The sequence below is a fragment of the Plecotus auritus genome (assembly GCF_963455305.1).
Source record: "Plecotus auritus genome assembly, chromosome: 7".
NCBI classification, from domain to species: Eukaryota; Metazoa; Chordata; class Mammalia; order Chiroptera; family Vespertilionidae; genus Plecotus; species Plecotus auritus.
Window position 1 is genome coordinate 32,744,745 of NC_137774.1, and position 27,056 is coordinate 32,771,800.

Sequence of the window (27,056 nt, forward strand, 5' to 3'; positions counted from 1 at the left end):
GCAGGAAACTGAAAGGCAAATCCAAAATTGACAACTACACACTGAACCAATATAAATGGTGACTGATTAATTTTCCTCCTGACATTTATTTGTGCTCATCCTATATAATAAAAGCCTAATACGCTAAGTGTCTGGTCGTCCAGTGACTGGTCAACTGTTCAATCAAAGCATAATATGCTAACGATATGATGCTAAGGCTGCTCAACCGTTCGCTATGACATGCATTGACCATCATGGGGCAGACAGTCAACTGGTCAACCAGTCGCTATGACATGCACTGACCACCAGGGGTCAGACGCTCCAACCGGCAGGTTAGCTTGCTGCTGGGGTCCTGGCGATTGGGACTGAGCGAGATGGTCCAGACACAACCTGGAGCCCTCCCTCCCTGGCTGGCCAACCTCCTGCATCCCTCCCTGGCTGGCCCTGATCGGGACTGGGTGAGAAGGGGCTGGACATGCCCCGGAGCCCTCCCCCGGTCCCTCCCTGGCCCGATTGTGCGTTGGTGGGGTCCCTCTGCCTGGCCTGCACCCTCTCGCAATCCAGGACCCCTCAGGGGATGTCAGAGAGCTGGTTTCAGCCCAATCCCGCAGGCCACTCCCCTCGGGAGGGTGCCAGACGCAGGGCTCATGGCTGGCGAATGCTGCTGCAGCAGTGCAAGCCTCTCCCGATCAATCAGGACTGACTGGGCATGAGCCCACGGCAGGTGCAGTGGGGCCGGGATGAGTGGGAGCGGCAGGTAGAAGCTGCAGGCAGCGTTGGACTGTGGGTACCTGTACACAAAATTCGTGCACCAGGCCTCTAGTATGTCTATAATAGATGACTATTCCTATATGCCTAACAATAGAAGATGATGACAAAGCATTTAGCTTGATATGCACAGATGATTTTCTCAGGAAAAAAGTGAGCAAGAATAAGACTTTGGTCACGTGACCATAAGAGCTCTCATATGGTCAGAAAAACTCAGTGAAACCTGAATATGGGCCAGAGAAACAACAAAAATGAAAAGACTACAAGATTTGCAAGAGGAAATCAGGAAATAGACCTGGTACATGCAGAACCAAAAGACTAGCAAGATTTATGTACAAAGTGAGTGTGAATGGCTAATTCCTACCTATTACCTAAATGATAACCCTCATGATTGGCCATGGTAAAGTATTTTGGGGTATACTAAAGAAAAATGATGTGATAATAAATCATTGTTTAATCACACATTCTGGGAAGAAGCTTAGAATGAACAGAGGACAAGGTCTCTGCTCTCATGGAGCTCACATTCTAGTAGGCTTAGAATAAGTTCTCAAACAGATTAATTTTCACATCGTGAATAAATGCTGCCAAGAAAATATAACAAGGTAATGTGACACAATGACTGTGGTGTGGTTTTGATTGGATGGTCAGAAAAGTCTTCACTAAGAAAGTACATCTGGGCCGAAACCGGTTTGGCTCAGTGGATAGAGCGTCAGCCTGCGGACTGAAGGGTCCCAGGTTTGATTCCGGTCAAAGGCACGTACCTTGGTTGCGGGCACATCCCCAGTGGGAGGTGTGCAGGAGGCAGCTGATCGATGTTTCTCTCTCATCAATGTTTCTATCTCTCTATCTCCCTTCCTCTCTGTAAAAAATCAATAAAATATATTTAAAAAAAAAAAAGAAAGTACATCTGAACTGAAACTTGAAGAACAGGAAATCGGCCATTTAAGAGATCAGGGAAGAAGCATTCCAGGCAGTAGAGGTAGCAGCTGCAGGGTGGAAACCACCCAAACATGTTTCGTGGCCAGTGTGGATTAAGTTTGGTGAGCAAGAAGGAAAATGACACATGATCATGTCAGAGATGAGGTAGGGCCAGGTAGGGTAGAGCCTTATAGGCCAAAGTTTGAGTTTTACTTTTAAGTATGAAGAATAAGATCCTATAGCTTTTTATAGCAGAAATTTATAGGCAATGACAGACTGCCTTATTAGTTATAACTTACTAAACTGAAATCATTTTTGGTACAATATAAACTAAGCAGCTTTTTAACATAGAAAGGGAATTCCTTCCCAAATTTTTAGCATATATTATTAAAAATGATATGGTTTTAGGAAAAATTTTATTAAGAATTCAAATAGCCACATTACGTTTTCAGTGTTTAAAATATGCAACATCAGCCCTAGAGGGTTTGGCTCAGTGTATAGAGTGTCGGCCTACAGACTGAAGGGTCCCGGGTTCGATTCCAATCAAGGGCACATGCCCAAGTTGCGGGCTCGATCCCCAGTAGAGGGCGTGCAGGAGGCAGCCGATCAATGATTCTCTCTCATCATTACTGTTTCTATCTACCCCTCCCTCTCCAAAATCAATAAAAATATATTAAAAAAGAAGAAGAAGAAGAAAAAAGGAAAGATAAAAATTATGAACAACAAATACATATCTATCAACAAGTGAACCTAAAAATCAAGTAAATTAAAAACCTGAGGAACAGAATAATCTGGTGAATATAATAGAATCAGGGGCATAGAAAGGGAGTGGACTGATAATTCTCAGGGGGAAAGGGGTATGGGGGGGTTCATAAAGAGACTGGACAAAAATCATACACCTATGGATGAGGACAGTGGGGGGTAGGTAAGGGCAGAAGGTGGGGTGGGAAATGGGTGGAGGGGAGCTATGGGGGAAAAAAGGAGAAATAATTGTAATAATCTGAATAAAGATTTATTTAATAAAAAAATATATATTAAAAAATAAATAAAAATAAAATATAAATAAAACATGCACCATCAGAATTTCAAATGCAAATAAGAGTGCTTAAATTTTTTAAAAATTGTACAATGCATTATAAAAAAAAGAGTCATGAATTGGGGACAGTAAATAGGCACAAGCCTTGAATTCTAGTTCTAGCATTACTAATAAGTAAATATAAGATTTAACACTAATTATCTCAGTTAATATATGAAGACACCAGACCAGATCAGTGATTTTAATTTTCTTTTCATCGATGTTTAAATGGAGTTTTTCAGTAGAACAGGTCAAGAGTTTGCATTTTACTTTAAGTGTGAGGATTAGTAAGATCCTGATACTTAAGGTAAGAATACTACTGAGGACCAAGCTCCAACCACTTCCCCACAGCTAAAAACCACTCAAATAATATCTGAAGTCTCTTCCAGCTCTAAAGTTTTAGCAATTCATTCAATAAACATTCACTGAACAAATGAATTCTGAACCATCTGCTATGTGGCAGGCACTTTTCTTTTCCACCTTCAATGAACTTACCCACTGAGAACAAGGAACCACATTGGCCAGAGCCATAGCTATAGGGAGCTCTCCCTGATCACCCATCATCGTGACCAGCTCCACCAGTCTCTCAAATCGATCTGCCAACACCGTTTCAGCAAGTGTATCAAATTCTGTGCCTTGTTGAAGGATTTTAGTCAGAACTTCCATAAATGTAGCTCTTGTCTGGAGATCTTTGTGATAACCTAAACCTGATATGGACAGATAGATGCAAATTTAACATGACCTTCCTGAAATAATTGTACTGGTTTTATATGCCAATTCTCTAAGTTTTAAATTTCTATACGCTCTCATTTTATCTCACCTATGGAATGCATGAGGCCACTGTCCACGTTAGCATTGAGTAAGTTTGACATTGCAAGGACTGTACAGTGCCTCAGTGATGCCAGCCTCCGAGACATGCCACGTTTCCTGCCACCTGTTTGTGCATTTTCATCTTCAACTTCACTACAGTCATTCAAAAGGTTCATAAACAATGTGAAATACCTGAGAAATAAAAAGACTGACCCTTATATAGTGAAGGCCACATCAACCAGAAAACTAACCAGACATTCTGAAATCATCACGTGTATTTCATGAGTGGGTCTTGAGTATCTGCTCCTCTCCAATCTTGGGGTAATCAGCTAGTGTGGCTCATTATGAAGTGTGTTCTGTTGAATATGATTTTACCCTGACAAAGCCCAGTATATACACCAACTAGATGCAATGTAAGTACATCACTTTTAATACTTAGCATATAAAATTAGTGGTCCAAATAAGCGATCTGGGTTTTACTGCCAATAAAAATTCACTGGTCAGATAATTTTCTTTAAAAACCACAAAACACAGTTGTTTTCCTATCCCACTCCTGACACAGGAAATATTGCTTCATGCATGTGTTATATTTTATGAGACAGCAGCTGATGGCCATAATACCAAAGCAATGATGTCCATGTTCTAAATATAACCATTTATTCTCTTTGATCACACTTTCTTTGTTTGGTTGTTTGGGGCTTTGTTTTTTGCTTTGTGATTTTGGTAACAGAAATTTACTTAAGAAATAACTGTGATTTGGCTTCCATTAGTTCCACACCATCTCCTTCCTCAGGCTGCAGTGGAAGGCCAGCCAGGAGTGAAACTACTGCTTCCATGCTTGCCTGGTCCAAATCTCTGAAGAAAAAAATATTTAAAGACCATAGTAAGTTTTTCAGGCTCTTCCACTCCACCATCCCCTCAAATAAATTTCTTCCTAACAGACACAAACTTTAGGAGCTACCTATTTCATTAAACAAGTTATTAGGACAAGCTAAATGATTTGAGTTAATATGCAGACTCCAGAATACAAAAACATTTCAAGTTTAGGAGAGGGTGACAATAACTTTCTACAAAGTAATCTTGGCAAAATGACTACCTTAAATCAAGAGAATGCACTTCAAAACCAAGCCTGGCCAAAGTAACACATGTAAATGGTTATTATGCAGTTCACAGTGATTAATTATTTTCTAATATGTGGCAATAAATACTTGTCATTAGAGCAAACTTAGCTTTAAAACAACTCAAAACAACTAATACATTAATAATACATTTATCAGATGTAAACAAGAGATTTTCTAAATGCTATAACCTCTAAGTAAAATTACATAAAAGTAACTATAAAAGCTACAAGATTTTTATCTAACCATAAAATAAATACAATTTAAGGCTTTACATATTTTATTTTCCAATAATTGTACACTATCCTTCATAAATATGCAACACTAACTTTCCAAACATAAAACTCTCACAATTTTTTTACTGTAGGTCTTTTAGTAAAAAAAAAAAAGTATATAATTCAAATGCAAGAGCTTGATATCCAGAAAAATAATTTCAATACACATAAAATATATGTATAATAGCTATAATGAAGTAGTACCAATGCCTAGAATAAACCTGTTGATACTTAAGGTCATTCTCTTTTTTACCTTGTAAGACATTTTACATCATCATCTGCTGCTTGATTTGATGTTCCCATAACCCAGTCTGTCAAGTATTCTACCATCTTATTCCTACAGAATGGTAGAGAGGAAAAAAAACAAACAAACAAATTTTTAAAAGTCATACATACACCTTTTTAAATAGTGCACACAATGTGCCAAATCACCAAGGCAACATGACAAGTTTCTAAAAGAGATATTGCTCTCACAAATCTAACAGAAGGGACTTGGATACTGACCCTCCATGTTAGTTAGATATGTATCAGTTTGGAAACAGAATCAAATTCTTAGCTCAAGGTTAGTATACTTTTTGAAAAAGGGAGCGTTGTCATGGACACAAAGCTTTGGGAAATTTAAAAAGACATGGAGAAAAACTGACACGTAAAATGCTCCTTTTCCACCCTCCACCCCTGCTTCCCATAATGACCAGGTACCTATTTTCCTGTACTTCACTTAACATAATAAGATTTAGAAGACCCTGCATTGTTCCTTTAAGAACTCACCTAAATTTCATCTCTTGACAAAATGAGAGGTCATCTCTCCTTGCCATCATTACCTCGACTAACTGACACAGTTTCGTTTTTATTTGAATTGCATGAACCATATTCCCAAGCACACGGACATATCTATTTGGACATAGAAACATTCAAAAAAAATTATCAGATGTAAACAAAAGAGGTTTTCTAAATGCTTTAATCTCTAAGTAAAATTACTAAAAGTAACTATAAAAGCTACAAGATTTTTATTTTACTTTATTAGAGAACAATTTTTTTCACACCCTAATTTGGGAGCAATAAAGAAAAGGATGGCAAATTACTTCACTAATAACTACTAATACCAATGTATTTCTGCTACATTTCAATAGAATGCTTACCTGACCAAATTTAACATCATTGTTTCAATGCTAGCTTGCCCCAAGTGTTCAGAGCTGCCTTCAGTGTGATTATCTAGTAAGTTCTTCATTATAGCTATAGTTTGCTCTACAAATTGAGTATTGGTGTCAGTCAATAAAACCTATACAAGGAACAAAATACATCTGGAATCAATGCACAGTAGACAGATCAGAGAGAGATGAAGCTGCCTGATCTAAATGTCAAACATATGCAGAAATGCACCCACAGGCATATATCCAAACAAGCACAGAGATACGCATAGACACTCATACCCATACCTAAGATATTCATAACCCCAGGCATACCCACACACTAGAGTTCCTAAAAAGCAAACTGATCCCACATTAGAGAATTCTTTTTTTTTAATGCAATTTTCTGTCTATTTCTTTTAAAACCTGTGAGTAAATGTTCATGCCAAAATTTACTAAATAAATAAAAGGGCTTCGTTATTTTAATAAGTCACTCTATTCATAGGGAAAGTTAAAAAATTAAGCAGAGCACACTTTACCTGTCCTTGTGAGTCAAAGAATTTGCTGATGGTATTCTTCAATTTGTTAAATAGCATTGGATAAAGAGCAGGACTCAATTCCAGACCCACCAGATCCTTCACATTGGTCCTTATCTGAAGTCCCACTTTCTCATGGTTACACACCATTAAGGACAGCAGTCGATCCATAAATTTGCTGACGGGTGTGTCTGCATTTCCTTCTGAGGACATCACTGAAATCATGGAACCCTTGCGTTCACTGACTGGGCCCATGGGTGGGCTATAGGTTGCTAGGCCAGAATTGCTTCTCTGCTGCAGGCACACGCCCCCAAGAGCACAAAGAAAGCCAGTCATGTTGATCCATTCCTGTAGGGAGTCGGTGTCAGACAAATCTATGGATCCTCCTCCACTTACATGAGACATTCGCCTCTTAACAATGGTCTTGTGAAGGCTTTCAGCAGCCTAAACACAAAATTTTTATGGGAAACGTTAATTCATCCTAAATTGATTGACAGACTTGACTATTACTTTTTATCCAACAATTCTTCCATGACAAAAGAACACATTTTACATTTAAAAAATCCAAGTTTTCACTCTACCATCTCTAGTCACTTCAAGATGTCTTACTTCTTGAGGGAAGGTGAGCCTTATAGAATTGAGAGTAGCAATAAACAAGAGATACAGAAGGTGATGATGACTACAGCTCAGAAAGGAATATATTTTCAAAATATTTGCTATATCAATTTCTGGACACACAAGCAATATCTATGCTGCTTCAAGGAATATAAGCATTTGGAGATTTTTAACCAAGTAGTGTGTTCACTTATTAACTTAGTGACTCCGCAAGTTCAAGAGCTCTGTTGTAGCCAGCTTGAAACATTGTATTACTATTAACACAGATTCCACATGGCAAGATAAGAGTAATCAAGCAGAAGAACCTCTGACTACAGAAAGAGAGTGTAACGAAGAAAGTACAGGAAGACAAAAATCAATTTTAAAAAATCACACTCTAATCTGACTGAGGAGAAATCTTCAATTTTCTGATCCTTTTAATTTATGGAGTACAGATGAGAAGGAAAAACTCTTACCATGTGTGGCAAAATTTTTCAAATTCAATTTCCCTTATATTCTGCTTACAAGCATAATATTCATCCTAGTACAGTAAATATATTAACCCAAGAAAGCAACATATTTGAGGTATTTTGTGGTATGAATGATATAGAAGTACCATTGCACTGCTTTCTTATGTATGTTTGTTTTGTGAGGAAAATGGCCTTTTATGAAGGATTGCTTTGAATATGGAAGTCCTAAAACTCTGCCATTTTTTATAGCACTTGCAAGTAATACAATTGTGTCTATTATTAGAATATGGATATATATCCCTGCTTTTGTGCAGCACATTATCCCTTTTAGGACCTATGTGATCGGATATTTTAGCAAGTTCTCTGATCAGGACTTAAGACAGGGTGTGGCTTGCAACTGGCTGACTTAATGTGAAACACAATGAAAGAACCACTGGATACAACATTATGCTTTGATAAAGAAAGCCTACATCTTGTAGTTAAGTACTTTACATCACCTACTTTGACTACGAGGATGGCTGGACTAAGTCATATAATGAAATCAACTTCACACGGTCAATGATGTATGCCGTAATGAATCATGGTATCAGACACAGAAAAGTCCACTGCAAAAGAACTTAAAGACTGGCTTAGCAGCAACAAGGTGGAAGAGGCACACATTTGGACCAAATTTACATACTGAGATTATCAAACAGTGCCAAGTGATTTTGCATTTTTTGGCAGTGGAAGGGATCTGAGAACTCAGCATATGACAGCATTTGGGCTGAAACACTGTAATTGGTATATATATGACTTATTTCCTTCACTCATCAAGAATATGAATCCAGTATCACTTAGACATCTCCTTAATCCAGTCTCAGCTCTTGAGCCAAGTGTTCAAACTGAACAGACGTTGTATTTGGCATCAATATTAATTAAGACAATATGGAATACTGCACCAGCATTAAGGCTCAGCTATCCAGAGTTCTTTTGCATCTTTATTAAATGTTAATCCTCCCATTGGAAATAAGAAAGAGGAAGAAGATCTCAGAGCAGCTCCATCACCTTGGTTACCTGTAGCCAGTCCTCAAAGCAGAAATATTTTAGAAACCCATCAAAGTGGAGGCAGTGACATTGAAATGGATTAGCAACTTATTAATAGAACCAAACATGAACAACAGCAACTTTCAGACACAGGAATCCATGCAGGGCAGATCTGAAGAAACTGACAACAGTGTGAAGATAGAAACAGTGGTCCTGGTAGCAGTAGGGGACATGGTGATGGATCTGGCAATGAGGTGAATTCTAACCATGCAAACCAGTCAGCTGGGAGCCCTGGCAGTGAGGTACAATCAGAAGACACTGCAGATATTGAGACCTTAAGGAAGAAATTGAAGATGGTGATCATGATCATAATCCTAATCTTAAAAGCAGTTGTGATACAGATATTCATAACAAAGTTAGAAAGTCAAGGAAACATTTGCTTAGGGGATTCCCATGGTCCATCAGAAATAAATGGGACAAGCAATAGAATAGAAAAGAACCTGGTTTTTAACACTGAGTCAATGCTATCAGTAGATAATTGAATACAAATGCTAAATGCCTGTTCACACTCTGAAGACCCAGAACATGATATGTCAGGGGAAATGATTGCTGCTTGTATAGCACAAATAACTGAGGAATCTTATATTATATGCACTGGGGATTTCTTGGGAGACTATTGGGAACAGATTAAATTGTCAACAGTTTATTGGTCCACAGCATCACCACCTCCACCACCACGATGGGCAAATATGATCATATGCTAAGCGCAAATAACGCCAGTTACAGTAGTTCCAAGGTCAGTGCAAAATTAGGGGAAAAAAATATGGCTGATTTTGATGGTAAAGAATCTGGGTGTAAAGAGGAACTAGTTCAGATTAATTTACATGCAGAACTAACATTTCATCTCTAAAAACATTTTCCCAATTTAGTATCTATTTAAACATCTTAGTGAAGGGCCTGCAGTTCATAAACATCAATTCTACAGTAATGCTGTGACAGACATTAATTTGGATAACATTTGCAAGAAAGGAAACACTTTACTGTGGGATATAGTCCAAGATGATGATGATGCAATTAATCTTTCTGAAGGCTTAATAAATGAAGCAGAAAAACTGCTCTGTTCCTTAGTATGTTGGTTTATGGATAGATTGGAATGAGATTCATTGACAGTTCCCTTAAAAATGTAGGAAACAAGTAAATAGGAATTCTTTAAAATGTTATGCATTAGTCAAAGGTCATTTTGTGTACTCTTATCAACTACGTGTGGTAGATTTGTAGCATTCAATATACTATTACCAACCTATTTAGTAATTGTGGTTTTCATATTAGGTTTAGACTTTTCCCTCATAGGGTTAATATTTTATCACTCACTTGCTTTTTCAGCACTTTTTGGCACTATTGATTATAGATCCCCTCCAACAGAAACAAAGGAATAATAATTTTTATTCTTTTCCCCCTTTTATTGAATTTGTTGGGGTGACACTAGTTAACAAAATTATACAGATTTAAGGTGAACAATTCTACAACACATCATCTGTGTACTCTGTATAATGTGTTCATCACCCTAAGTCAAGTCTCCACATTCATCAGCATTTACTAGTATCCTCCTATACCCTCCTCCTCCATCCCTCCCTCCTGGCAATCACCATGCTGTTGTCCATGTCCAAGAGTCTTTTTCTCTTGTTTTTTGTGGGTGTTCGTTTGTTTATTTCTCAATCCCTCCACTCCCCCCGATCCAGCCCACCCCCTCCAACATCTGTAAGCCTGCTCTCTATTATGAGTCTGTCTCTATTTTGCTTGTTAGTTCATTTTGCTCATCTGGGTGGATCTTTTGTGTCTAAGACTTCTGTAGTGCATAAAGAATTAGGTTTGGGTTTTTGTTTTTCAGTGCAAATTCTACTGTATATTTATATAGTTCTTATGGGGGCTCAAATGATTACCACAAATCTCTTGATTTTCGGTTTTGTTCCACTGGTACAATTTCAGGTTTCCCTTGTCTTATACTGTTTTGATAATGTTGTTCCATTCTCTGATGTAGCGAATTCAGTTATTAATTGAAGACATTTTTATATTATTTATTAACATATTACATTATGTTATATTTTATTAATGTTTTCAGCTTATCTCTGCCCAGGCCTGATAAGTCTCATTTTACTGAATATTTAAGTTCTTGAAAATATATATTTTTTACTTAATTGAATTAGAAAAAGTATGTGCAATATTTTATTTTCTACTTTTGGTCTTTAAAGGGCTATAATTTGAACAATCACAGTGAAAAAACTGCTTGTTCATGAAGGTGGAGGAAACCACTAATAGACCTCTATTAGTGGATCAGTTACCTCATGTGGCATATGTTCTTTAAAAAGAAATCTTTGAAGGGCTAAATATTTCATGATTTACATAGGTATTATAACAGTTAATTTTAACATGTTAACTGTCTTTTAAAAGTCTTTGTGAAACCAATGGACATTTTAAGTGGCTGTAATAATTTATATTCCCCATATGTGTATCTGCATACCCCATGACCCACCCAGATGGTCACCTAAAGCCACATTCAAGAATGTTCATAACAGCACTATTCAAAATAACTAAATATTTTTGTATAGCTATCCAATGCCAAAAAAAGTCAAAAGAAAAATTAAATTGTAGACTGTTTGTTGAATGAAATAATATATAGCAATAGCAATGAATGAACTACTACTGCACGGACTAGTGTGCATGACCCTTGGTGTGGATGAATCTCGCAAACACAATGTTGAGTGAAAGAAGTCAGATATAAGATAGTATATCTCTATTACTCCACTTACATAAAGTTTAAAAACAGTTAAACTATTGTATTTATGTCAGGATTATAGTTATTTTTGGATTGTTAATGACTGGAAAGAGGCACAATGAAGGTTTCTGGTACGCTGGTAATAATTTATTTCTTGATGTGGGTGCTGGTTGCACAGGTATGTACATCACCGAATATTCTGAATTCTCACTTGAGATTTATAGATGATTTTGTTATGCTTAAATAAAAAGAAAAAGCTAGCCCAGGCTGCATGGCTCAGTGATTGAGCATCGACCTATGAACCAGGAGGTCACAGTTCGATTCCGAGACAGGGCACATGCCTGGGTTGCAGACTCGATCCCCAGTGTAGGGCATGCAGGAGGCAGCCAATCAATGATTCTCTCTCAGCATTGATGTTTCTATCTCTCTCTCCCTCTTCCTTCCTCTTTGAAATCAATAAAAATGTATTTTTTAAAAGAAAAAACTATATGAAAGATGAAAAAAATGAAGTAAAAAATCAATCCAAACTTAAGATTACCATATACATTTTTAAAGAGTCACTGATAGATATATTTTTGTCATAGATTAATATTATCAACCCAGAATATCAAATTTCTTTTAAAAACCTTTGATTCACATGAATGAATCTTGCAAACACTATGCCAAGTGAAAGAAACCAGTCATAAGAGATGCCTATTCTGGACATTTACGTAAAATGTCCAGAACAGGCAAATCTAGAGACTGAGAGCTGATTAGTGGTTGCCTGACTATGGAAGGGAGAGGGGGTGCACATGAGGGTGCGTGGGGGAAAGGGGAAAGAGGGAAATTACAGAATAATAGCTAAAGGTCTTGAAGTGTTTTTAAAATTATGGTGATGGTTGCACAACTTTGTGACTATACTAAAAACCACTGAATTATACATTTTAAATGGGTGAATTGTATGGTATGTGACTTATATCTCAATAAAAGTTACCAAAGGGGGGAAAAAAAGCTTTCATTCTGAAACCACGTCATCTCCAAATAATGGTATTAGGTACACATTTTACTTCATAAAAATATAACTTTTTTTTCTTGTTCTAATTAAGCATGATAAGAAAAGAGCAATAAAGACTAACCAGGTTTTCTAAGACCTGTAATAATGAGAGCAATATGGCCAACATAAATCAAATATGCACAAATATCAAGTAATTGTTCATTTCCAGGGTAGCAGATAATAGTTGATGAATTAAATGTCCAAGTTTTAATATTTTGCTTAACCAATGGGTTCAAGTCATGTGCCCATCAGATCTCTTTATTAGATACTTAATAAAATAGTAAAATGTATTGCTTCAATTTTAATTTATTTTTCTCTACCTTTGTTGCCCCTTTCCTGAAAATTTTGTAAAATACTCTTGACAGAGAAAGAGAAAGAAAAAGAAAGAGGGTAAAGGAATGGTCTCTACAACAAATCATCTCTAGCTCATTGCTGTCCAATGTTTCTGCAATGCTGGAAACATTTTATTACGTATGTTCTCTCCAGTATAGTAGCCAATTGCCACATGTGGCTATTGAGCCCTTGAAATGTGGCTACTGTGTGACCAAGAAACTGAATTTTAACTGTATTTAATTTTAATTAAAGGTAAATTTTAATTTAAGTAGCCACATGTAGCTAGTGGCTACCATATTAGACAGCACAGGTTAATATGAACACAATTAAGTATCAGTCTTAAGACAACTCTATGCTTATAGTACTCAGAATAAGTCACAAAGATTACTGAAGCTAAGTTATATGTTCAGCAAACAGATTAACACACAAAAATCAACTTTACAAACTCACCTGGCCATCTTCCATTTTAGCTTTTGGATAGTTGAGGATTAGTTTTGTAGCTTGTTCCCATTTTGCGTGTGTATCTTCCCAAGCCTAAAATGAAGGCAATTACCACTTAAAAGCAACTTTAAACCTAGAGCTTAAAAATCAATCAGTAATAGGTCTCAAACTTGGTGTGTATCATAAACATAATATCATAGTATAGTAATATGCACACATCTCAGATTTGCTTCAAATGCTCTTCCTGGTCACATACACATAACATGAGGCTTTTAAAATTGCGGGTGGGGGCCTGGGATGCTTCTGTTGCTAAGGGCATACCTCAGTGTTTCCTGCAGTGGGATGCTCAATGCGCCTTAGTAGTGCCATCACTCTTTTCTGAAGTGCTGTTCTTCCTAAACAAAGACCACAGGAAATCACCTTATTGCACTCAGAGCCCTGCTTCCCAGTGGAGAACCTGGCAAGCCCAACCCAAAAGACAGAGTAGGAGGAGTGGAATGAATGCTTCAAATGATAAAGTTGAACATTTCCTTTACCTCCCTCACAGGAAAGGTATTTCACTTGGACTCCACAAATCTCCACAGCATAAAATAGCAATTTCTACCTATATTTACTCAAAACATGTGCCAATGTGTTTTAAACTTCATTATACAGGGTGGGGCAAAAGTAGGTTTATAGTTGTTTGTATGGAAAATAATACAATAAAAAATAATATGCCCAGCTGGCATGGCTCAATGGTTGAGCATAAACCTATGAAACAGGAGGTCACGGTTTGATTCCTGGTCAGGGCACATGCCCAGGTTGCAGACTCAATCCCCAGTGTGGGGCGTGCAGGACATACCTGATCGATGATGTTTCTTATCATTGATGTTTCTCTCTCTCCCTCTCCCTTCCTCTCTAAAATCAACAAAAATATATTTTAAAATAATAATAATACAAAAATAAGCTGTTTCATGTACTCACAACTGTAAATCTACTTTTGTCCCACTATGTATACAAACCAGGCCAAGTACATATAATCTATAACTGCCAGCAATTTATATTGCCAGTTTTTAAACAAATGTAGATATTATATTAAAAATTCAGTGAGACGTTAATAATTAATTTCAAATGCTATTTTTTTCCACCTTACCTGTGCAGAAAAGAATTGCAGGTAAGCTTTCTGAATTAGCCCTGTAAACTTGCAAAGTAGTCACCTTAAATACATCCTTAAATTTCTAGCACAAATATCATGTGACTCAAGGCAGACTGAGTGAAAAAAAAAAACATTATCCATATTTACCTGTTGACATCATATTGCTGACAGAGGCAAATTCCATGAATGTGTTATAGTTGGGCAAGAAGTTGTGCACTGATACTTCATCCACCCCACACCGGATATCTGCTTCCTCACAGAGGTGGCGGAAACAGGACATGGCAACCAGAACAGCTTCAGTGTCAGGGCTCCACAGAAACATGTACAGGGCCACTTCCAGTTTGGTTTGGGCTTGTCGGCATATCGGTGGGGTTCCACTGCACCCTGCTGCACTATCCTGGGAGTCAGGGGTGGGAGGTATATATTTTCAATATAGATAATTTTATTTACAAAACCCAACAATGCAGCAAACTGTTTACCACATATACATATATACATACATACAATAACTCACAAGAGATTTCCCCTTTAGTCATTATATAAATTTTCAAACCCCAAATATCTCGTTTGAGTAAGAAATGAGATTATTTGGACCAACATAATGCTACTATCTGTCCAATTTCAAATTGAGTATTATCCTATTCTAAATTCCAGAAATGTGGATTAAGTCTACCACGGACATAAGTAAAACAGCCACAACATAAACCTACATAAAAATGTAAGCCACTTCCCAGTTAATTATAAATGACAAAGAAAGAGGAAATCACAGTAAAGTCTACCTACCTACTGGAGGAAAGAAATAAAATAAGCACATTCAGTACTGGCTGAACTGAGGGCACAAACAAGAACTAAGTATCACTTTAGAAGACATACTTGATTCTGGATTACACATTCCCAAAGCATGAAATCCTCATTTAGGAAACAAATGTAAATTTTGCAGGTAAAGTAGACAATTATAAATGCCAAACCATTTAGTTCTTATATTGAAAATTAGAGATTAAAAAAGCTTTAGTCTGAAAAAGAAACTCTTATGTAATGATTTGATTTTTTGCTTATACTATGATTTATTTTTAAAAGGAATCACACATATGCCCTAACTGGTTTAGCTCAGTGGATAGAGTGTCGGCTTGCAGACTGAAAGGTCCCAGGTTCGATTCCAGTCAAGGGCATGTACCTGGGTTGCAGGCACATCCCCAGTAGGGGGTGTGCAGGAGGCAGCTGATCGATGTTTCTCATCGATGTTTCTAATAAATAAAAGGAATCACACACACAAACAAAAATCACAGAAACATCCTATCTAATAAAAGAGTAATATGCAAATTAACCATCACCCCGCTACACTCACAAGCCACGCCCACCAATCAGGAGTGAGTATGCAAATTAACCCAACCAAGATGGCGGTTAATTTGCATATCCAGGAGTAGAGCGGAGACTGAAGACAGCGTAGAAGGAAGCCAAGCGTCGTAGAAGGGAGCGAAGCTGTGAAGAAGCAAGCAAGTGGGGCTGCAGAGAAGGGAGGGAAGCAGGCGGGGTGGGGGAGAAGGGAGGGAAGCAGGTGGGGCAGGGGAGAAGAGAGGGAAGCAGACTGCTGCAGGAAGCCCTACTGCAGGAATCTTCCTGCAACAGGCCTCTAGTCTATATATAAAAAAGGCTAATATGCTAAGTGTCTGTCCGACCGGTAGCTATGAAGCGCACTGACCACCAGGGAGCAGACGCTCTTGGCAGCAACAGTTCTCGGGTGATGCACCCCGAAACCAGAGAGGAGCCTGATTCCTCAAGAGGCTGAGAGATTCCACCTTCAGCCGTGGATTATGTTGTTGCTGGGGCACTGTTGGCCCCAAATCTGGTTTACTGCACACTTGCGTTTGTGTTCCACACCCTGTACGACAGCAACTTTGCAGATTGCCCTCTCCCACTCCAGGACCCCTCAGGGGATGTCGGAGAGCCAGTTTTGGCCCCATTCCCACAGGCCAGGCTGAGGGACCCCACCTGCCAGAGGGACTCCGCTCACTCCACAGACGCCCTTCGAGCCATGGCGCCACCCTAGGTGCGGCTGGCTGGGGAGGGACCTCGGCAGGTTGGCTCCAGCGCGGGTCTGGCCCATCTCGCCCAGTCCTGCCCCTCTGGTCACCTTCTAGTTAATTTCCTTTCAATGTGCATGAATCTGTGCACTGGATCACTAGTTTATCTGTAATGAAGCAAAATGCTTTTTCTCCCAGTAAATTTGTACTTTTTAAAGTTGGTACAACTTTTAAACTTCTGGGGTTTAAATGGTCTTTCTTATGGAGTAGTTTATAATAATTATACCTGTCAGTTATAGCTTATAAGTGTCAAAAACTTGATCAAGTACTGTTTTAAACATGATCCCACTTAGTGCCCGTCAGCAAATGACTGGATCAGAAAACTATGGTACATCTACACAATGGAATACTATGCTGCCATAAAAAAGAAGGAATTACTACCATTTGTAGACACCTGGATGGAATTAGAGAACATTATGCTAAGTGAAATAAGCCAGTCAATGAAAGAAAAATACCACATGATCTCACTCATTTAGGGATAATGAAAAACATTATAAACTGATGAACCAAAAGATAGTTACAGAGGCAGTAAAGCATCAAACAGAGTGTCTAATTACAGCGGTAAGGTTAGGGAGAGGTGGGGGAAATAAGAGATCAACTGAAGGACTTGTATGCATGCATATAAGAGTAACCAACAGATGCAAAACATTGGGGGGTGAGGGCATGTATGGGAGTGGGGTGGGGGGGGGCAATGGTAAGATATGTACACATATAATACCTTAATAAAAATTTGAAAAAAAAAAAAAAAAAAAACATGATCCCACTTAATCCTTACAACAATTATTATTATCCCTACATAAAAAATACATAGCACAGATGATGACATGGAAAACTACAAAAGAAGCTACTTACCATGGATGAGTTTCCTTTTCCCTTCCGGAGAGAGGCTCCAGGAGTACAAGTACGGAGTAACTCTTCGTGATCCATGGACATTTGACTGGTATTTCCACTTGAAGGAATGTCACATCCTAGCCCATAAAGGAATAGAAAGTGACAGGAGCTTCTATCTGCCTGCTAGAAAGAAGAAATAAATAAGTCTTTTTGAAGCACTGATAACCAAGAGAAATAAATCCTTAATATGCATCATCTTCCTTTTTGAGACTACCCTGAAAAACCTCTCCTCACAACTCCTATCTCTCACTTTGAGGAACATTCACCAGAAACCCAGTAGTACAAATAATGTTCGCTCAATGTCTTTGAAATGCTTCTCAGTTTTCCACCCTTGAAATCATCAAAACAGCAGATTCTAGAAGTGTAAATTACCATTTCTCAATCTAACATGGACACAAGTAAAATATCAACAACATGATTTATAAAGATTTTCTCCTATAACATTTTATCATCTGCCATGTCAGAATAATTAGAAGTTGACTCTTTTGAGATTAAGCTCCTCTGGACCAGTAAGTAATTAACATGGGTATATATGCCAAGTATGTCACAATAGTGACTGTACTGATTAGATTTATTATTGGATTACTTAATGCTGGATTACTCTGGAGAATTATACCATAGGCAAGGGCATGAAACTATGAAGTCTAATGTTCTTTCTTATCTTAGGAATAAAGTCAGATTCCACTATATTAACACAGTAAGATAAGCCAGATGTAAATAAACCCAATTCACCATTAGCCCATCTCTAAATAAAGAAAATTTAACAAGCTGCATGGTATACTGAAAAGCATATTAGTTCGTTATATTTAAGATTTCTCATAGCTATGATTCTAGAAAAGGATAAAAATTCAATGAATCCAATTACTCCTAAAACTATGCCATCATAGAATTTTTAACTAACTATAGAAACTTTATATAAAAGAAATTTAAGGCTCTTCTCTATCCTTCAAAACCTTGTCACCATGCTTCAAAAGTTCAGAATCAAACTTTTTACTCGGCCCCAAAGAAAAAGGTTCCTGGTATTTTTAAGAGGTGAAACCTTGATGGCAGGATTATAAATAAACCTAGATTGTGTTTCCTTCAGCTTCTTGATAGATAGCATTCCCTGATCAAGTATAGCCATAAAATCCGAATCTTAGGTATGAACTTTAGAGCAGACAGATTATGCTCTTCAACCTGTTTTGGTTATAGCAACCTCCACTCCTCTTAGGCCTGCCCACAGAGACCTGCTTAGCTCAATTAGAATTAATCAGGATTGCAACTCTAAAACCAAAGCCTCAGGATAATATTTTATTTTTCCTACTTCTTTTTTTAAATTGATTTTAGACAGAGAAGAAAAGAGAGGGAGAGAAAGATAGAAACATCGAGATAAGCAAGAAATATCAATCGGTTGCCTCTTGTATGGACCCTGAATGGGTTATCAAACCCACAACCCCTTGGTGCACAGGACAATGCTCTAATCAACTGAGCCACACCAGCCAGGACCTCATAATAATTTTTAAATGTTGACTTGTTAGCAATTACTTCCCTTAAACTTTGTGAAGGAGGGAGGAGCTGAAGTAGAACTGACTTGGCTAATAAACACTTCCTTAATTTTTTCCCATTACAATTCCAAATATTCTTTCCTTTTTAAAGATGTCATTTTGCTTACCTTATTTTTAAGAAGAAATTTATTCCTGCAGATCAGAATTTCCCGTAACCATTTGAGAATTTCTGTGCTACTAAGCATTTGATGGCTAGTTAATTTCTTGCAGATGTAAAAAAGCATTTGTGAACTGCAATAATATAAAGTTCATTGTTACCAGCACTGTCAATAGGTAATCTAATACATATGATAATCAGTATGTAATGACATTCTCTCATAACGGACACAAGTTTAGGGAAGCTTATTTTCCCTTTTGAGATTTCTTTTAGAGAAATGGTTATCAAAATGTTAAGAGTGTGATAATCAAAGGGAATAAATCGACAGATTATATATTTTTTTAAAAATCAAGTACTTCTATACCTCCTATTCCCCAAACTCCCAATTATTTTGTCCATGCATCTAATCCTTATGGAGGATTCACAAAGAAATGACAGACCATGTGCTGCAGCACAGACTGGAGTAAACCCAGTTTTCTAGAGCTGCGATACCTTCACACAACTGCCTACAGACCAAATCAACCCATCATTTGCTGTTGCAAATAAAATTTTAGGGGAACATGGCCATACCCATTCATTTACATTTGTCTGTGGCCGCTCTCATGCTCCAGCATAGAAATGAATAGTTATGGCAGAGGCTATCTGGCCCACAAAACCTAAAATATTTACTTCCTGGCCCTTTAGAGAAAAAGTGTGCTGATCCCTAGTCTGAAGCTGTACTGTCCAAAACGGTAGCCATTAGCCAGCCACCACTGTGGCTACTGAACACTTGAAATGTGGCTTGTCCAAATTAAGATGTGCTCTAAGTGTGACACACATCAAATTCTGAAGACTAGTCAAACATCTCATTAATAACTTTTATATTGATTACATATTGAAAAATATTTTAGAGGTATATCCTGGATTAAAAATATATTAAAATTAATTTTCCCTGTTTCTTTTTACTTCTTCATGTGGAAACCAGAAAACTTTGAAGTACATGTGTGGTTCAATTGCATTAGTATGGAAGAGCACTGCTTTCGGTGGAGGACTGAACTCAGCTGCCAAGTGACTTAGTGTACGCACTTCTATGGTAAGATAATGACAAAACCTGAGGCTAAATTTTCCTCAATGTACTCCTTTTGCATTCATTAAAAAGTAGTAATTTATATAACCTAGGAAATAAATTATAAGATTCTGTATGTTTTTGCCTTCTAGGCAGATGTTTGTCATTAATTCCCTCATCAACAACAATGGTTATTAAAAAAACTTATGAAAGATCATAGTTTATAAAAGCAAACTATTAACATTACAAAATTTTAAAACTCTAAGCTTATAACTGCACACAGTCAATTTAAAACACAGTTGTATTACATGGAAATATGTAATAAAAGAGATTACAACATATATTAGTACTTATGGTTGGATAATAAAATGTAGCACAATTAAAAAATTTTTTTCTACATTGCTGTTACATTGTTCCCAGAGTTAAAACAAGAAATAATCTAATGAATAATTTCAAGTCAAATAACAAACAAAATCATAAAACCTCTGGAGTTATAAGTAAATAAAGTTTTATAATAAACCAAGTACTATAGAGTTAATATTTAAAGACAAAAAATAAACACAAAATAAATTTTTAAATTGCATTAAAAAATAAAAGTCCAAATACCTAATTTCCCAAAATGTTTCTACAGGAGCATCAGGGTTCCACAAATCAATGCTCTCTAATTGATGAAGAACCAGCAGAGCCTGAATTTTTAAAAAGAGAGAGAAGACTTACTCAAAAAACTTTTGGTAAACATAATATTGGACTATTTATTTTATAACTGCTAACAAATCGAACTATTTAATTGTAGCAACATACATTATAAAGCAAAAGAGAAAAACTCTGAGAACCCAGATCTCTAGGGAACAAGATACATATGTAAATAAATCACTTTATTTCTATCATTCTTACTTAAAATGGCATAAATGCAGGAAGTTAAATGACTGATGAATTCAGAACTCCAATATATAAATGTAAAAATTATTTATAATATGAATAATTTCAATAAGTATCAAAGAATTCTGTGGAACATAAAATTAATCCCCAAGTAAGAAGAGCTTGCCAAAATTAATACACACAACAATTATTTTACTTCTAGGCCAAAAGAAAAAGTAATCTTGCCACGAATTCTTTTGGAACAGAGCAAAATAGACTTTGCATTTCATAGCAGAGTATTCATTCTAAAATATTTTTTTTAAAAAATATTTTTATTGATTTCGGGGAGGAAGGGAGAGGAAGAGAGATGGAAACATCCATGAGAGAGAATCACTGATGAGCTGTCTTCTGCATGCCCCACACTGGGGATGGAGCCCGCAACCCAAGCATGTGCCCAACCAGGAATTGAACCACAGTTTCCTAGGTCAATGCTCAACCACTGAGCCACGCCAGCTGGGCTCATCCTAAAATATTTCAATTTGAATTGGAATTTGGCTCACAGAACATTAACAGGAATTAATTAATTTAAAATATACAACTAACATACAAAAAAACTATTATGAAATAAAGCCATCAAAAAGTTTGTATAAAGACTCTTCCTTCTGCCAAAACCGGTTTGGCTCAGTGGATAGAGCGTCAGCCTGCGGACTGAAAGGTCCCAGGTTCAATTCCAGTCAAGGGCACGTACCTTGGTTGCGGGCACAACCCCAGTGGGAGATGTGCAGGAGGCAGCTGATCGATGTTTCTCTCTCATTGATGTTTCTAACTCTCTATCCCTCTCCCTTCCTCTCTGTAAAAAATCAATAAAATATATTTAAAAAAAAAAAAAAAGACTTCCTTCGGACCGGCCCTACCCTAACTCCACCTCCACAGTGCTTCCTCCAGAGGCACATTATTGAGCTCTAAACATTCTTCTCAGTCCTTAGTCTGCATATCTGGCAGTTCTTTACTCCACTCTACAGCATTTTATTACAATTCCAATGAAACATTGTTTAGAACAAATAATGAGAATTGATTTCTTCTCTTAAAACCAAATCAAGTGCATAAATTGCAAATAGCTGCACTAATAATCTGACTCAAATTAGAAAAGTTATTTAAATGTCCACCCTTGGACCACTTTATAACTCCAAAAGTTATAAATGATTAAAGGTTACACCTCTATTATCTTATCCCTAACATTTTTACTGTAAATACTTTTAAATACATACTGAAAACTGCTATTCATTGAGTCTCTTAAAAAATTATATAGTTTATAACTCATATCAAAGAAAAACAGCACAAATTAACATTCAATTTTGTCACTATTGTTCAAAAACTTAGTATAATTTACTGACAAAATTTTAAGTAGCAAATTCTCTATGTTATTGATTGACAAAATATTTTTGAAATATTGGAAAAAAATGTTAGCCTTTTACTGAGTTAATTGTTTTCCTTTTCATGTTCCCTTCTGTTTTTGACATATGTTTTAACAGAACTATAAACATAGTATAATCATCTGACATTTCATACTTTTCCATATTGCTGGTGAGCTGCATATGTTTTAATGGATATTTAAATGGATAGTTCACCAAATTAAAATGTCATTCTCTTGTCATTAAATATTAACCCATTCTCTTATTAGTGAATATTTAAAATTCTCCTAATAGTCTACTATTATAAACTAGAGGCCCAGTGCACGGGATTTGTGCACTGGTTGGGGGCATGGCCTGCGGGGATCAACCAGATGTAGGATTGCACTGACCACCAGGGGGCAGCTCCGGCGTTGAGTGTCTGCCCCTGGTGGTCAGTGCGTGTCATAGCAACTGGTCGACCAGTCATTCTGGTTGTTCTGCCGTTCAATCGCTGGGCTTTTATTATATAGGATAAGAGCAGTAAGCACATGTGTGTAGCTCTTTCCTTTTTGAATTGTATTCATAGGATTAAAAAATATAGGAAGGGAATTATAAGCACACACACAAAAAGGGCATTTGCACAGCTCCTGCCAAATACTGTCAAATAGCCTTCCAAAAAGAATGCAAGAAATATACTAATTTATAGGACCAATAGCAATGCACACAAACATAAGCAATGAGCATTGAAACATTTCTGGTAAAATGAAGTATACAGCTTAAATAATAAAGTAGCAAATCTTAAGTGTATAGTGCAATGAATTTTCACAAATGTATATACTCATGTAACCAGTACCTAGATCAACATTATCAACACAAGCCTTTTTTACATTCCCTTCCAGTCATTAGCCCTTGATAAAAGTAGCCACTTTTTACTATTACCATAGATTATTTTTTGCCTGTTCCTTACAGCATGTTTTCTTTTGTGTCTGTTTTCTCTCAACTTTATGTCTGTGAGACTCATTAATGCTTTGCACTTAGCAGTTCACTCTTTTTTTGTTGTTGTTAATTGGTATAATGAATATAACCAAAATTATTAATATATCCTACTGTTGATACATTTAAGTCCAATTTTTGACTATTACAAATTACGCTATTAATATTTTTGTATGTCTTTTGGTAAACATATATATGCATTTCTGTTGGGTACATACCTGTTGGGTGATACTGTTAGGTCCTATGTTTAACTTTTGTAGATAATGCAAAGCAATTTTTGACGGTCATACTAATTTGCAGAGTACATTAGTACAGAGTATGAATGAAAATGTATACTCATTTAATATTTCACAAATCTTTTTGTTATTAATTTCTAGCTTAATTTTACTGTAGTCATAAAAGTAATTCTGAATGACTTAACTCCTTTAGGATTTGTTGAGACTTTATGCTCAAGATACACTGAATGTTCCATGTGTACTTAAAAAGAAAGTGCAGCCCTGGCTGGCGAGGCTCAGTGGATGGAGTATTGGCCCACTCACCAAAGGGTTCAATTCCCAGTCAAGGGCACAGACCTAGGTTGCAGGTTCGATCCCTGGCCCCAGTACGAGTGTGAAAGGCAACGAACCTGATGTATCTCTCTTATATCAATGTTTCTCTGCCTTTCTTCTCTGTCTCTCTCACCCTTCCTCCCTCCTTTCCACTCTCTGTGAAAAACAATGGAAAAAATATCCTCAGGTGAGGATGAAAAAAAAGAAAAAAGTTTTTATTGAGTGTATTGCTCAATATATGTCAAATAGGTCATATTTGATAGTTGTATTGTTCAAATCTTCTATCCCTACTAAACTATTTTGCCTGTTTATTCTGTCAGGTGTTGAAAAAGTATGCTCAAGTATCCCATTATAACTGGATTTATCTCTCTCTTTCCATTTACATGTTATATTTTGAAGCTTTGTTATTAGGTTCATATAGAGTTTTATTTCCAGATGAACTGAACCCCTTTGTAATAATGAAATGTCCTTCCGTATCTCCAGTTTTTGGGGGGTTAGTAATGTATGGCATATGTTTCTATCCTTGTACTGTCTACCTTCCAATGCCCTTATATTTAAGCTGTTTCTCTTAAAAAGACCACATAGTAAGATTTTTGCACTTAAGTATTTACCCAAGAGAAATGAAAGCACATGTCTACACACAGATTTGTACACACTTGTTCCTAGAATGTTTATTTGTAATAGCCAAAAACTAAAAACATGTCCATCAACATGGATAAATTGTGGTACAGCCACACAATAGAACCCTATCTATATATATAAAATGCTAATATGCAAATAGATGGACTGGTAGAACAACTGGTCGCTATGACGTGAGTTGACCACCAGGAGGCGCACATGGAACATGGTGGGTATCGGCAGCAGAGCGCGGAGCATGGCGGGCATTGGCTGTGGTGGGATGGTAGAGCAGATGAGAGGTGGCGCCAGACCAAGGTGGGGCACTGGTCGCTGTCATCAGAGCAAGCCTCTGATGGTTACTGAAAATTCTTTGCTCCCACGTACCGCTCACAACTGCTGCCAGCGCCAGCCCCGCTCACACCTGCTGCCGCCAGAGCCGCCACTCACACCCGCTGCTGGCACTGTCAGCAGGTGCAAGTAGCAGCTGCTGGCCCCAATCATCCCTCAGGGCTTCTCCACCACCCCCTGCTCCTGAGGGGCGATAGGGGCTGGCAGCCGCCTCTCACACCTGCTGCTGGTGACGGCCCTACTCGCACCTGCTGCCAGCGCCGGAGCTGCTGCTTACACCCACTGCTGACGCCCATTGCCAGTCCCAATCGCTCAGCGCCATCAGCAGGTGCAAGTGGTGGCTGCCAGCTCCAATCACCCCTGAGGGCTTCTCCACCTCCCCATGCTCCTTAGGGGCGATTGGGGCCGGCAGCTGCTGCTCACACCTGCCAATGACACCGGGAGCAAGACTGCCGGCAGACAGGGGTCCGAGGTCCACGGTGGGAGGGGCCGGGCAGTGGCGTGGAGGGTGGGCTGAGACCCGCCCCTGTACCCACCACAGCCTCGCAGCCCATAGTTCCTTTCAAGATTCACGAATTTGTGCACTGGGCCTCTAGTCCTATCTAATAAAGAGGGAATATGCTAATTGACCATCACGCCCTCACAAAGATGGCGGCACCCACAGCCAATAAGGAGGGAATATGCTAATTGACTGTCACACCCTCAAAGATGGCGGCGCCCACAGTCCCCTCAGCCCCCCAGCCGCCCAGGGCCAGACTGAGATGCAGGCAAGCCTCAGATGGCGGCTGCCCAGCCACCCAGGGCCAGCCCGAGGTGCAGGCAAGCCTTGGATGGCAGCTGCCCAGCCACCCAGGGCCGGGCGAGGCTTGCGCTGCTGGCAGTGGCAGCAGTAGACATGTGATGGGGGCGTCACCTTCCACTGATCGCCGGGTCGCCTCCCACCCCTGAGGGCTCCCAAACTGTGAGAGGGGGACGGCTGGGCTGAGGGACTCCCCCTCGAGTGCATGAATTTTCATGCACCGGGCTTCTAGTACAGCAATAAAAAGGAATACATGTATCCACACAACTTTCACACAAATTTTCACAGCAGCATTATTCATAATAGTCAAAAAGTAGAACAATCCTAAATGTCCATCAAGTGATGAATAGATGAAAAATTTTGTGATATATCCATACAATGAAATATGTGGCAATAAAAAAGAATGTAGTGATTCATGCTAAAGTATGGATGAACCTTGGAAACATTACATTAAATGAAAAAAGGCAGACATTAAAGGCCACATATTGTATGATCCTAGTTATACAAAATATCTAGAATGAGCAAATCTATAGACAGAGACAGAGTGGGGTTGCCAGCAGCTGAGATGATAGGGGAATAGGGATTAAATAGTGGAGATGGCTGCACAACATTGTGAGTATACTAAAAACTACTGTGTACACTTTAAAATACTAAACTTTATGGTAGGTGAATTGTATCTGAATTTAATTCATATTTTGAAAAAGTCAACTACAATGAGACAATTTTGAGTGTTTTATTAAGCATAATAATGTGCACAATGTATTGCTATGTGTGATACTGGGGAGCAGAGGAGGGGTTTCCTTCAGCCCAGCCTGCACCCTCTCTAATCGGGGACCCCTTGGGGGATGTCTGACCGCCGGTTTAGGACTGATCCCTGTGGCAGTCAATGACTGCAGGACTGACTTCCGGTGTTCAGTCGAGCCTTTGGTCATTATGGACCCTGAGTTTTTATATATTAGGATAAAGTAAGTAAATCCCTTCTTTCTCCATGGAGTTCATAACACAGTGTATAGATAAGAACATATCATTTCCAGAAATGACATAGTTCTCTGACAGATTTCTAGAAACTACATCTACCACTCACAGAAACCACATAGCAAAGAAACATCAAGAATGTATATAGTTACAAGAGCCTAGAAATCTTTTCTCCCTTACCTCCATGGCTTCCTGAGCAATCTCTGGCATGTGTGACTGAGGGACCAGTTGGACAAGCCCTGTAATTAATTCTGCTGTACTGCCTTGGGTTTCAGGCCCCTGTTTTCTTGGATTCTGCAAGGAAAAAAAGAAATTTTCAATAAAAATAATTATTTGACAGTAGCTAAATAGAGGAGGGAATGCAGAGTGACTACTAATGGGTATCAGGTTTCTTCAGGGGGTGATGAAAATGTTCTAGAATTAGATAGTGTAATAGCTGCACAACCTTGTATATACTAAA

General features: G+C 38.0%; 1 protein-coding gene across 11 annotated transcripts in view; it reads right to left on the reverse strand.

Moving 5' to 3' along the window:
* NF1 (neurofibromin 1) overlaps positions 1 to 27,056 on the reverse strand; it is a 242,644-nt gene that overhangs the window by 120,737 nt on the left and 94,851 nt on the right. For 8 of the 11 annotated variants that reach the window (XM_080680674.1, XM_080680682.1, XM_080680680.1 and 5 more), the window contains 14 exons: positions 26,777 to 26,890; positions 20,673 to 20,752; positions 19,032 to 19,155; positions 17,342 to 17,503; positions 14,556 to 14,805; positions 13,595 to 13,668; positions 13,283 to 13,366; positions 6,610 to 7,050; positions 6,083 to 6,222; positions 5,712 to 5,834; positions 5,197 to 5,280; positions 4,289 to 4,405; positions 3,561 to 3,742; positions 3,236 to 3,447 (listed from right to left, as the gene is read on the reverse strand). In XM_080680674.1, coding sequence (XP_080536800.1) covers positions 3,236 to 3,447; positions 3,561 to 3,742; positions 4,289 to 4,405; positions 5,197 to 5,280; positions 5,712 to 5,834; positions 6,083 to 6,222; positions 6,610 to 7,050; positions 13,283 to 13,366; positions 13,595 to 13,668; positions 14,556 to 14,805; positions 17,342 to 17,503; positions 19,032 to 19,155; positions 20,673 to 20,752; positions 26,777 to 26,890 — 2,187 coding nt within the window. The remainder of the gene's footprint in view (positions 1 to 3,235; positions 3,448 to 3,560; positions 3,743 to 4,288; positions 4,406 to 5,196; positions 5,281 to 5,711; positions 5,835 to 6,082; positions 6,223 to 6,609; positions 7,051 to 13,282; positions 13,367 to 13,594; positions 13,669 to 14,555; positions 14,806 to 17,341; positions 17,504 to 19,031; positions 19,156 to 20,672; positions 20,753 to 26,776; positions 26,891 to 27,056) is intronic. The other 3 variants (XM_080680681.1, XM_080680678.1, XM_080680673.1) reach the window with 1 other exon arrangement.